Consider the following 11,370-nt stretch of genomic DNA (forward strand, 5'->3'; position numbering starts at 1 on the left):
TACTAAAAAATAAAAATAAAAATAATTTAAAATTACATCTTTGCCCCCACATTGAAGTCTTTGTCAAGATACACTATTGAATTAAAAGACCAAGACATGGGTGAAGATCTAATCTACAATGACCCTAATGATTTTATGCCTAACACTTGTGGATCTCCTAATAGGTTGGTGAGTAGGGGGATGACCCATTACCCCGTTTATCATCAATTCTAATCCCGAAAATGTCTTTTCAAATTTTCAATTATGACGGTTTTAAATATGCACCTTCCGTGAATTCTCGTTGGTCTATTGAATAGTGTAGCTCTATTTTTGTCAAACCGCGTGTTAGAGAATTTTCTCCCGACTGTTGAGGGATCATTTAGATGAACTCAGGAAGTGTACCAGCTCAATCCTGCCACTATAGATATTGTTGGTGTTTTTGTTTCTCTCAAAGTTTATTTACACACCCTTAATGCTTCTGTAACGGCCCAGATCCACTGCTAGCAGATATTGTCCTCTTTGGGGTTTCCTTTTCGGGCTTCCCCTTACGGCTAGAAGAAGGTTTTCACACCCTTAAATGATGGTTTGTTCTCCTCCCCAACCAATGTGGGACATCACAATCCACCCCCTTTGGGGTCCAGTGTCCTCGCTGGCACTCGTTCATTTCTCTAATCGATGTGGGATCTCCACCAAATCCACCCTCCTTTTGGGCCAGCATCCTTACTGACACACCGCCTCGTGTCTACCCCCTTTGGGAAACAGCGAGAAGGCTGACACATCGTCCGGTGTCTGGCTCTGATATCAGTTGTAACGGCCCAGATCCACTGCTAGCAGATATTGTTCTCTTTAGGCTTTTCCTTTCGGGCTTCCCCTCAAAGATTTAAAACGCGTATGCTAGAAGAAGGTTTCCACACCCTTACAAAGGTTGTTTTGTTCTCCTTCCCAACCAACGAGGGACATCATAGTTTCGTTCTCCTCTCCAACTGAACCTCATAGGAAGTGAGAAACAATACCCCATTTGACTAAATCTTGTACATGCACGTCTGAATCCTAACATGAATCTTTTATCGCAACGTCCTTACAATAGATATACTAGAGTTAAATAATAACAGAGGACATCAAACAGATCCAACGTAAGTGGTTTACGTTCAAACTAATCGTCACTTTCTAGTCAATTCACGGTTGTAACTTATTCAACATGTTTTTCATAGATCTTAAAACTCAACATTCTCACATGAATGAAGAACAAATGAACAAGGGAAGAATCGTACTTGAAAGAAAATGTAGCGAATCTCATAAGGTTGTGATTATAAAAAAGGAAATGGTTTGAAGACGAATCAAATGAAAGGGTTCTCCAAACAAATCTGATTTAAAGCCATTTGACATTCGCAGGTGGCTCCCACGACCCAACAGACAACAGTGTCGTCTTGCCTCCACCCTGTTCCAAAATTTCTGCCGTTAAGCCTAACGCCCTCCCGTCACTTACCAGCTGAACCAGACAAAAATTGAAAATAATTTCCCCAACTTCTATCCATTAAATAAATTAAAAAAAAAAAAAGAAGTTCAATTTTTATATAAATGGAAGCCACCGCCCACGGCTCAACACCCAAAGGACAGTTTTTGGAGCACGTCACTCAAATCCTGCACGAGGAATTGAAAAAATTAAGAAAAATAAATAAAAGGAATAAATAAAAAAGCTTTTTTTTTTTTTGTTAGTTTGTCTTGTTATTCAGAGTGGAGGAGGAAGAGGAGAGGAGAAAAGGGGTTGAGGTTGAAGATCTTGTCAGATCGAGCAACAAGTGCTCTATCCAATCCTCCTCGTTATCTGATCCTTCACGGTGAGTGATTTTTTGCTTCATCTTATCATCATCTTCTTCCCCTGTTCTTGCTGTAATCTGGGTTTGGATCTTTGGTTTGGTTTTTGAGCTTTTTGAAACGGAGGTTCCTCTCAAATTCACTTACTTTTCCTTTTGATTTTGAGTTTTTGAGTGTTTTTGTTCATGTTTGCCTCTTTTTTCTTGGTGGGTTTTGGTTATATCCTTCTAATTTGGGGTTTTCTTGAGTTGTTCTTGCTAAAATGGACTGAAATTTTGGTTCTATTTGATGTTCATCACTATTTTCTTGGTGGGTTTTTACTCTCTCTGTTGGTTCTGTTCTAATTTCTTCCAACTTTTGGTGTTCTTGCTCAAAAGTGTCTGAAATTTTGGTTTTATTTGATGTTTGATTCTGTTTTTCTTGGTGGGTTCTTACTCTCCTTGTTGTTTTTGTTCTAATTTCGAAATTTTGGACGTGTTTTTGCTTAAATCTGACTAATTCCATGTAATTTCCTTCTCTTTGATTGGTTGTTCTTCGCTTTGAAAAGTTAGTGGTGTGTAACGAATATTATTTCAATGCTTATCTTTTTGTTTTGGTCAAAGGATTAAAGGTGTCTTTTGTGGAGTCATTTTCCATTATGAGTGGTCGGTTGGTTTCTTTGACTTCGTGAGGTTTAAAGATTGCTTTGTCTTTTGGTTGTCTTCTCAAAAATTCTGTGTTCTTCTTTGTTCTACAATTCAGATTGCTTGAATCTCTTCAATCCTTGCTTGTTTCAGTAAGTTTGTGGCGATTTCTAATCATATTTCTGTTCTTTTTGCTTGTTTCTTATGTGTTTGTTTGATTATATCATGTCGATTGCTCGACCGTAGTTTGGCTATCGTACGTGGAGCTGAATTAAGCTTTTTCGGTGTTCTTCGTTGAAAAACGCGTAGTTTGGAATGTTGTGTCTTGGATCTTAAACGTTGAAAAGATTCATTTTGATGTTTGTTCATGGATGGAAGTGTTAAATTTAGCTGATCATCTTATGCAGCAGCATCATGGGGAGGGAGCCACGTGGTGTACGAGTTGAGCAGAACCCGAACGGTGTTGGTCGTGACATAGTTTATGTTGCGCCGAGAGTTGCACAAAGAAACATTGAGGCTAAGGAGTATGAAGTGAAGAAATGTACTGAAGAAAACTTGATCATTGAGAAATATCATGAGAAGCAAGAAGTTTTGAGTGTTAAAAGTACGAATCTTGATGTGGAGGAGAAATATGAGAAGCTTGGAGAGTATAAGAAGTCGAGCCCGATTGGATCAAAATCTCCGGGAAGTATGCGAGGACAGTACACTGTTCCTCAGCCGTTTACGTTGGAAACGGAGAAGCGCGGTCCGTGTACACATAGTAACGGAAACGATGCAACTACTACTGCTGGTGTCAACATTTCGCCAAATTTGCATTGTCCTAGTGCTAAGAAGAACTCTCAGGTATGATATTGTGTTTGAAATATGTACGTGTTTGTGCGATCCCGCATCGGTTGGAGAGGGAACAAAATGTTCCTTATATGGGTGTGGTAGATGTGTTTTAAAACCGTGAGGCTGACGGTGATACGTAACGAGCTATCTACTAATGGTGGGCTTGAGCTGTTACAATTGGTATTAGAGCCAAACACTGGGCGGTGTGCCAGCGAGAACGCTGGGCCCCCAAGGAGGTGGATATAAGATTCCACATCGGTTGGAGGGTGGAACAAAGCATTCCTTATATGGGGGTGGAAATCTCTCCCTAGTAGACGCGATTTAAAACCGTGAGGCTAATGACGATACGTAACAGGCCAAAGCAGACAATATCTACTAGCAGTGGGCTTGGGCTGTTACAGTTTGCCTAGGCCGACCCCTAAAATATGGCCAAGCTTTTTGTTGGGTTTAAGGTGGACAGATTTTGGAGAGTAGTTTCGGGCGAGCTCGAGACATTCGATGTAGGGATCTTGTAGTTTTATTTCTCGTACCGATATCGTTTTTGGTTAATTTCCATCTTAATTATGGTTTCTTTCCTAATTCTGTACTATTTTCTGTCATTGGATAAACCTTGCCCGTTTCTTGTACCACGTCTTTCTTGAGAGGCCTCGACTCTCCGAAACGTGCCCGAACCCCTAACGTACTCAATTTATAAGGGTTTTTGTGAGAGTGAAGTTAGATTGAAACAGTTTAGCAGTAATGATTAATGCTTGAACTTTTCTGGTTTGTTTACAGCCGAGTTCGCCTCTTTCGTTAAGGAAGCATGTAAAGTACCACGACGAAGAAGATAATTGGTCCATCACTTCCTCGTATCCTTTTCGGTGTTGAAATGTTTTTACGTTTAGTAGTTAAATCGTGTCACGTAAGTTTTTGGCTTTTATGATCCTTAGCCATGTAAAGTACTGCTACTTCTGTGAAATCTAAGGTAACTGTTGGCGTGGCTCCGACTTTCCGTTCAGCTGGTCGTGCCGAGAGAAGGAAGGAGGTAACTTAATTGGTGTCGTGTATTGCTGGAAATGTTGTTGGCATTATACGCATCGTTATACCGAATTTGTCGTAATTTTCCAGTTTTATAATAAGTTGGAGGAGAAACACCAAGCTTTGCAGGCTGAGAAAAGCCAATATGAAGCTAGAACAAAGGTATCTTTCTTTTCTTCTTTTTTTTATGGGAACTATGGGAACTAAGGGAAAGCAAAGAGGACAATATTTGCTAGCGGTGGACTTGGACTGTTACAAATGGTATCAGAGCCAGGTTACTGGGCGGTGTGCTAGCGAGGACGCTGGGCTCTGTAGGAGAGTGGATTATTAGATCCCACATCGTTTGGAGAGAGGAACGAGTACCAGCGAGGATGCTGGATCCCGAAGGGGGATGGATTATGATATCCCACATCGATTGGAGAGAGGAACGAGTGCCAGCGAGGATACTGGGCCTCGAAGGGGGAGTGGATTATAAGATCCCACATTGATTGGAGAGAGGAACGAGTGTCAGCGAGGATGCTAGGCCTCGAAGAGGGATGAATTATGAGATCTCACATCGATTGGAGAGAGGAACGAGTGCTAGCGTGGATGTTGGGCCTCAAAGGGGGATGGATTATGAGATCCCACATCGATTAGAGAGAGGAACGAGTGTCAGTGAGGATGCTGGGCCCCGAAGGGGGATGAAATATGAGATCCCACATCGATTGGAGAGATGAACGAGTGCTAGCGAGAACACTGGGTCTTGAAGAAGGGTGGATTATGAGATCCCACATCGGTTAGGGAGGGGAACGAAGCATACTTTGTCCTTCTCCCTAGAAGACGCGTTTTAAAAACCTTGAGGGAAGCCCAAAAAGGACAATATTTGCTAGCAGTGGGCTTGGACTGTTACAAATGGTATCAAAGCCAGGTTATAGGGCAGTGTGCTAGTGAGGACGCTAAGCCTCGAAGGGAGGTGGACATTGGGCAGTGTGCCAGCAAGGACGCTGGGCCCCGAAGGGGAGTGGATTGTGAGATCCCACATCAGTTGGGGAGGAGAACAAAGCATTCTTTACAAGGGTGTGGAAACCACTCCCTAGTAAACGTGTTTTAAAAATCTTGAGGGGAAGCCCGAAAGGAAAAGCTCAAAGAGGACAATATCCGCTAGTAGTGAACTTGAGCGGTTTCATATATTCTCGACCATTTTCTCCGTTTTGCTTCGACTTATGGATTGATAACTGATACGATTTCATAGGAAGAGCAAGAAGCAGCCATCAAGCAGCTGAGGAAGAGCTTAATCATCAAAGCAAACCCAGTGCCTACTTTCTACTACGAAGGACCCCCACCCAAAGTTGAACTCAAGAAGGTGAGAGTTACAGGATCAACATCATCAACTCCCCTGCACTTCTTTCTGTAACAATTCGTACGCCATTAACGTTCTCGTGTTCTCGTGTTGCAGCTTCCACTGACTCGACCCAAGTCGCCAAATTTCACAAGGAGAAGGAGCTGTAGCGACGCAGCAGTTTCCTCAAATATAGAGAAGGGCAAAGTATGTGGTCGAGTGAAACGACATAGCCTCGGTAGTATCAGAGCGGAGATGACAACTCCGAAGGCTAAGACGCAGCTAATCAGTGGACGGAATAGCGGTCTGAAGGTGAAGGAGAGAGTAAATCAGGAGAAGGAGACAACAAAAACAAGTGGGTGCTAAGATTCCCGAGCAGAGAAGCAATTTGGACATAACAGTTGAGTCATGAACTGAGTTCATCATCTTGTATGTTGCATTGTTGGCATATGGATGTTCTAAAAGGAGTTGTTTTTGTTTTGTTTTTGAGTTTTAACTGGATTTTGGTAATATGAAATTTGTAAATGTTTTGTAGTTATGATTTGTAGTGACAAGATGTGTTCTTACTAGTAGTTGTGCTTAGAGAAAGAGTGTGTTCTTGGTGATCTGGGAATGGTTTTTGAAGATTATGCTCAACATTTGGGGCTGCTACTCTTCTGTTCTGTTGTTGGTAGCATTGTTACCGTTATGTTTGTCGTTCATGAACTAAGACTAATCGTTGGACTCGAAAAATTTTATCCTAATAAGCATTTACTCAAGTTTATAAGAGCTCACAACTTTAATATTCGTTCACAATGGGACTCAAACCCACAATCTCCCACTCCAGAGGCGAGCGCCTTATCCATTAGGCCACGTGAACTCTTTGGTGGCAAAAAACTAAGTTTCTCTGATAATTAAAATATTCATTCACGATGGGATTCGAACCCCCAATCTCAAAGGCGAGTGTCTTATCCATTACCCCACACAAACTCTTTGGTGGCCAAAAACTAAGTTTAATTAAAATGTTCGTTCATGATGGGACTCGAACCCACAATCTCCCACTCCAGAGGTAAGCACCTTATCCATTAGGCCACACAAACTCGTTGGTGGCCAAAAACTAAGTTTCTCTGAGAATTAAAATATTCGTTCACGATGGAATTGTTTGATCTTAAAGGAGATCTTCTATAATTTCGCACGTGAGGGGTTATTTCTTGGTTTCGTCCAGTCATTAATAACTTGATTATTTTGAGATAATAGTAGATAGAAACAACGCTCGTAAGGAGTCCTATTGAAACCAAGAAATATAGGCCTGCCTGCCATCCACACCAGAATAAATGAAGTTTTCCGAAAAAACCTGCTAGTGGAGGAAGACCTCCTAAGGATAAGAGACATAGGGCTAAAGAGAGAGCCAAAAGAGGATCTTTTGTGTATAATCCTGCATAATCTCGAATGTTATCAGTTTCGGTACGTAGACCAAATGATACAATGCGAGCAAAAGTTCCTAGATTCATGGCGATATAGAACAGCATATAAGTTATCATGCTTGCGCCTTATCCATTAGGCCACGAGAACCAGGATCTGCTCTGGAGGCGAGCGCCTTATCCATTAGGCCACGAGAACCACAAGAACCCTTTGTTGGCAAAAAACTAAGTTTCTTTGACAATTAAAATATTAGTTCACGATGGGATTCAAAACCACGATCTCCTGCTTTGGAGGCAAGCGCCTTATCCATTAGGCCACGAGAACCCTTTGACGATGAGACTCAAACCAACGATCTCCTGCTCTGGAGGCAAGCGCCTTATCCATTAGGCCACGAGAACCACGAGAACCCTTTGTTGGCAAAAAACTAAGTTTCTTTGACAATTAAAATATTCGTTTACGATGGGACTCAAACCCACAATCTCAGAGGCGTCTTATCCATTAGGCCATGCAAACTCTTTGGTGGCAAAAAACTAAGTTTCTTTCACAATTAAAACATTCGTTCACGATGGGACTCGAACCCACAATCTCCCGCTCCGGAGGCGAGCGCCTTATCCATTAGGCCACGCAAACTCTTTGGTGGGAGGAGAAAATAGGCTTTAATGTTTAGAAATAAAAGGTGGAAATCTCTCCTAGAAGCCTTGAGCTGTTACACTATTTCAATTTAGTACAGTAACTCTCAAAGTATTCGGAGCTCTCCCCGATTTACCGTAATTAAATTTCACGAGTATACAGATGTAATGGAATCAAAATTTTGAACCCTTTGTTTTGGCTCAGGGTTGCAATCCTTCGACAATGCAGAATACTTTGTTCTTCTCAAACATATCCCTAGTCTAGCATCAAAGTTGAGAACGGCTTAACATAGTTCCATATTCCTCCGTTGGGTCTCAGTTCTCACAACTTCCACCTTGCTATGAATTCAACATTCTCGAGGAAAAGATGAGTCCTCAATTCCTTCTTAAGGTCTTCCCATGAGCTTATGGTGCATGACCCATTTTGAATGTCATTCACCTTCCAACGCCACCATAGCTTTGCATCGTCTACGAGATGCATTTTGCCAAAGAGACCTTAAGTTCTTTTGAACAAGTCCGTGTGATTCTGAAGTACTGTTCGACATTGAAGATGACATTTCTAGTTCCTTTGCATCTTGAGCTTGATCCGAGGTTTGATGTTCTACGGCCTGCATGATCAAGTTCACTCGAATGTTCATTTTAGCCATCTCAACTTTGATGGCATCTATTGTTGTCCTAAAGTCTTCCGTTAAATCACGGAAGAATTTCAACATGGTCTATTGTGTAATAATGTCTAGCTCTTCAACACATCCTTTCATGTGTGCGACAGTGCTCTCAAAGATACCTCCCCGTTCCAGTGTCCAATCATATAGCTCTCTTTTGTAGGGAGTCAACCTTAAATATCAATTTTTTTATTGGCAACTCATCTGGGCAGAGGCCAATTGCTTCAATCCATCGAATTTTCCATAATTCTACCACTCATCCTTCTCGGAAGCAGACAGTGTCAGAGATTTCTTTTAAGAATGACATGTCATATTCAATCTCAGTGTGTCGCTCGACTTGCAACTCAGCCAACTATTTTGGTACCAACATCCTTTCCGTCTATGACGAGACTAGGAGCTCACCAACCTCTAATACCACTTGTCACAATAACACTTTTTAGGCAATAGACTAGCGATTGTGGTCAATTGTGACCCAGGGGGACTTTGGGGTCAATTATGACGTCATTTTAAATTTGAAAATATTTAAATAATAATAATTATTAAATTACATTGTCAAAGGAGAAGTGTTTGAATTCTAAAAATAGAAATAAAAAAAGAACTAAATTAGGAGTGTTGAATGTTAGGAGGAGAATGGTTAGAAAGTAACGGTGTAAAGACATGGCCATCCTTCCTTCCCTTTCACCATTAAAGCCTCCGCCATCTTCTTTGCCCTCACTCGGTCGGGCTGGCTGCGACTTTCTTCCCATTCTCAACCAAGACACTTCCCAACTTCCCCCATTCCCGTCCCCAGTCCCGACCCGGCCCTCTCCTCGTAAGCGCGGTTGGCGGGTTATCACTAGCCGCCACCGCCGAACTCCTAATGGACAACAAACGCTTAAAAAGAATCACATCAGCTCTATCGCCATTATCATCATGTTCATCACTCTACGAGCAAGATAACGAGCTAAAACACATGCAATTAGCATCATCATGTTTAAAAAACAAGAAACGTTTATCAAAACAACTTTCAATGTGCGAAACACCAAGAGATCTCGCATGGGAGAAACGGCGACGACAAATGCTCCGACCTAGAAACGGTGGCTCGACCGATAGAGATGACTTAACAGACGAAGATTGGAATGAGCTAAAAGGGTGTATCGAATTAGGGTTTGCATTCAACGAGGAAGACGGACATAAGTTGTGTGGTACATTACCAGCTCTTGACTTATACTTCGCCGTGAATCGACAACTCTCGCCGAGTCCAGTGTCGACGCCGCATAGTAGCACATCGACGTCGTCGTCGCTCGGGGGACGAGGTTCATCGTGTGAGAGCCCGAGGGGTGATTGTGAAACATGGAGGGTTTGCAGCCCAGGTAAGGAGAGATTTGAGATTGTTTATAATGAAATTAAAAGGAATTGAAAAAAGGTGTAATTTTGATGAATTTGTTCAGGGCAAGATCCGAAGCAAGTGAAGGCAAAATTAAGACATTGGGCTCAAGCAGTGGCATGTTCGGTAATGCAATCATTGGGAGAAAAATAAAAAGGGAATAATGACGTGTACAGAACAGAAGAGAAAAAAAAATTAAAAAAAAAGAGAATAAAAAAGGAAGAAGAGGTTTGGTTTGGTTTAAGCCCCTCAAATTAGGGTTTGGTGATATATATATATATATATATATATATATATATATATCTATCTATATATATTTGAGGGCCAAAGCCAAGCCAGAGGCAGTAATGGGAACTTCGGCAGACCGTTAATTTAGGGACAGAAAAAAAAAACATGTTCTTTTTTTTTATTCTCATTCGATTCTTCATTCCAATTCTATCATTTTTCTTTTCTATGTTGTTACCCATATCAATTTATATATAATCAAGGTCTTCCTTTTTTTTTTTTCTATTTTATTTGTGGGTTTTGTTCGGTTTTTGCAACGATTCGATGGATTGACCTGAGTTCGTTATCAAATTGCAGTCCCTCTTTGTCATGGTCTTTGCACTCCCATATGTTGGGAAGATCGAGTATGAAGTGGGTAAAACTATCTTTTTGAAGTATGCACAGACGGTTCAAAATTGACCCTTTAATGCATTCAGAGTCATATAACGTTCGCTCACGTTTTCTAAAACATTTCTTGTAAATGGGATTTGAGTCTCCAATATACGTTGACGTTGTCAGCAGCGACTGAATTTCTTTAACTTGTTCGTTGGATTAGAACAAGTGCCTCACAATCGCTTTTTTAACACTATTTTTTTTTAAAATAATGTTATGTAATGGTTTGATCCTAGTTTGTAGAAATAATCATATTTGCTCTTGAACATGTAAAAGTAATGTAACAGTCGAACGTAGGTGGACATGTTTATTTATAAACTACTTGCTCATTAGATCTCTCAATTCTAGCCATGTTGCCACTCAACTCTCTTGGTGTCTTCTCTTAGAAGAGTCCTTATTCCACCAAGTTTGTGCATAATGAAGTGAGATTGTAGGTACATGTGAAGTCTTACACCGACTGGAGAGAGAAACGAAATATTTTTAGAGTGTTGAATGCACTATTTTTAGAGTGTTGAAATCACTATTTTTAGAGTGTTGAAATGTGATCCAAACCTTCCCCTAGCAACAGGCGTGTTAAAGCCTTGAGGGGGACAATATTTGCTAGATCTGGGTCATTACATGAAACATCTCTCTACTAGACGCAGTTTAAAACCGTGACAATATGTAATGAGCTAAAACGGACAATATCTACTAGCGATGGGCTTGGACTGTTACAAATGGTATCAAAGTCAGTCACCAAACGATGTAAGGCACTGGTCAAAGTAGGGCTAAATCCTCTCTACAGTAGACACGTTGTAAAACTATGAGGTCAATGGCCAAAACGGACAATACACCGGGCGGTGTGCCAATGAGGACATTGGCCCCTAAAGGGGGTGGATTGTGAGGTCCCCCACATAGGTTGAAGAGGGGAACGAAGCATTTCTTAGGGTGTGAAAATCTCTCTAAGATAAGGATTGAATTATTATTTTATATTTATAATAAACTAAATGGTACAATAAAGATAAGGATGAAAAAATAAAAAAGTTTTTTTTTTTTTTTTTTTTTAAAAGGAATATATATTGGTGTCACAATA

At 40.9% G+C, this 11,370-nt stretch overlaps 2 protein-coding genes and 3 non-coding genes across 8 annotated transcripts; 2 read left to right on the plus strand and 3 right to left on the minus strand.

The window, feature by feature from the left end:
• Window positions 1-1,578: 1,578 nt before the first annotated feature.
• Window positions 1,579-6,234, plus strand: LOC111440998 (protein WVD2-like 2). Of its 4 annotated transcripts, none has more exons than XM_023077869.1 (7): window positions 1,579-1,817; window positions 2,825-3,260; window positions 4,023-4,096; window positions 4,188-4,272; window positions 4,356-4,427; window positions 5,497-5,607; window positions 5,701-6,234. In XM_023077869.1, the coding sequence occupies exons 2-7, from the start codon at window positions 2,832-2,834 to the stop codon at window positions 5,947-5,949; spliced, it is 1,020 nt and encodes a 339-aa protein (XP_022933637.1). In that variant the 5' UTR covers window positions 1,579-1,817; window positions 2,825-2,831; the 3' UTR covers window positions 5,950-6,234. The 4 variants fall into 4 exon arrangements, with proteins under 4 accessions (XP_022933637.1, XP_022933636.1, XP_022933635.1 ...); XM_023077868.1 differs by having other exon boundaries at window positions 2,828-3,260; XM_023077867.1 differs by having other exon boundaries at window positions 1,580-1,817; window positions 2,822-3,260.
• A 135-nt stretch (window positions 6,235-6,369) lies between these two features.
• TRNAQ-CUG lies at window positions 6,370-6,442 on the minus strand. Its single transcript has one exon. It is a non-coding gene; the product is annotated as a tRNA-Gln (tRNA).
• Window positions 6,443-7,235: 793 nt separating this feature from the next.
• TRNAW-CCA lies at window positions 7,236-7,308 on the minus strand. The gene has a single exon. It is a non-coding gene; the product is annotated as a tRNA-Trp (tRNA).
• Window positions 7,309-7,541: 233 nt separating this feature from the next.
• TRNAR-CCG lies at window positions 7,542-7,614 on the minus strand. The gene has a single exon. It is a non-coding gene; the product is annotated as a tRNA-Arg (tRNA).
• Window positions 7,615-8,835: 1,221 nt separating this feature from the next.
• Window positions 8,836-9,819, plus strand: LOC111440967. The gene is made up of 2 exons (XM_023077815.1): window positions 8,836-9,627; window positions 9,706-9,819. The coding sequence occupies exons 1-2, from the start codon at window positions 9,135-9,137 to the stop codon at window positions 9,792-9,794; spliced, it is 582 nt and encodes a 193-aa protein (XP_022933583.1). The 5' UTR covers window positions 8,836-9,134; the 3' UTR covers window positions 9,795-9,819.
• The last annotated feature ends 1,551 nt before the right edge of the window (window positions 9,820-11,370 follow it).

Source organism: Cucurbita moschata, unplaced genomic scaffold (genome assembly GCF_002738365.1).
Source record: "Cucurbita moschata cultivar Rifu unplaced genomic scaffold, Cmos_1.0 Cmo_Scf00003, whole genome shotgun sequence".
Taxonomy (NCBI): domain Eukaryota; kingdom Viridiplantae; phylum Streptophyta; class Magnoliopsida; order Cucurbitales; family Cucurbitaceae; genus Cucurbita; species Cucurbita moschata.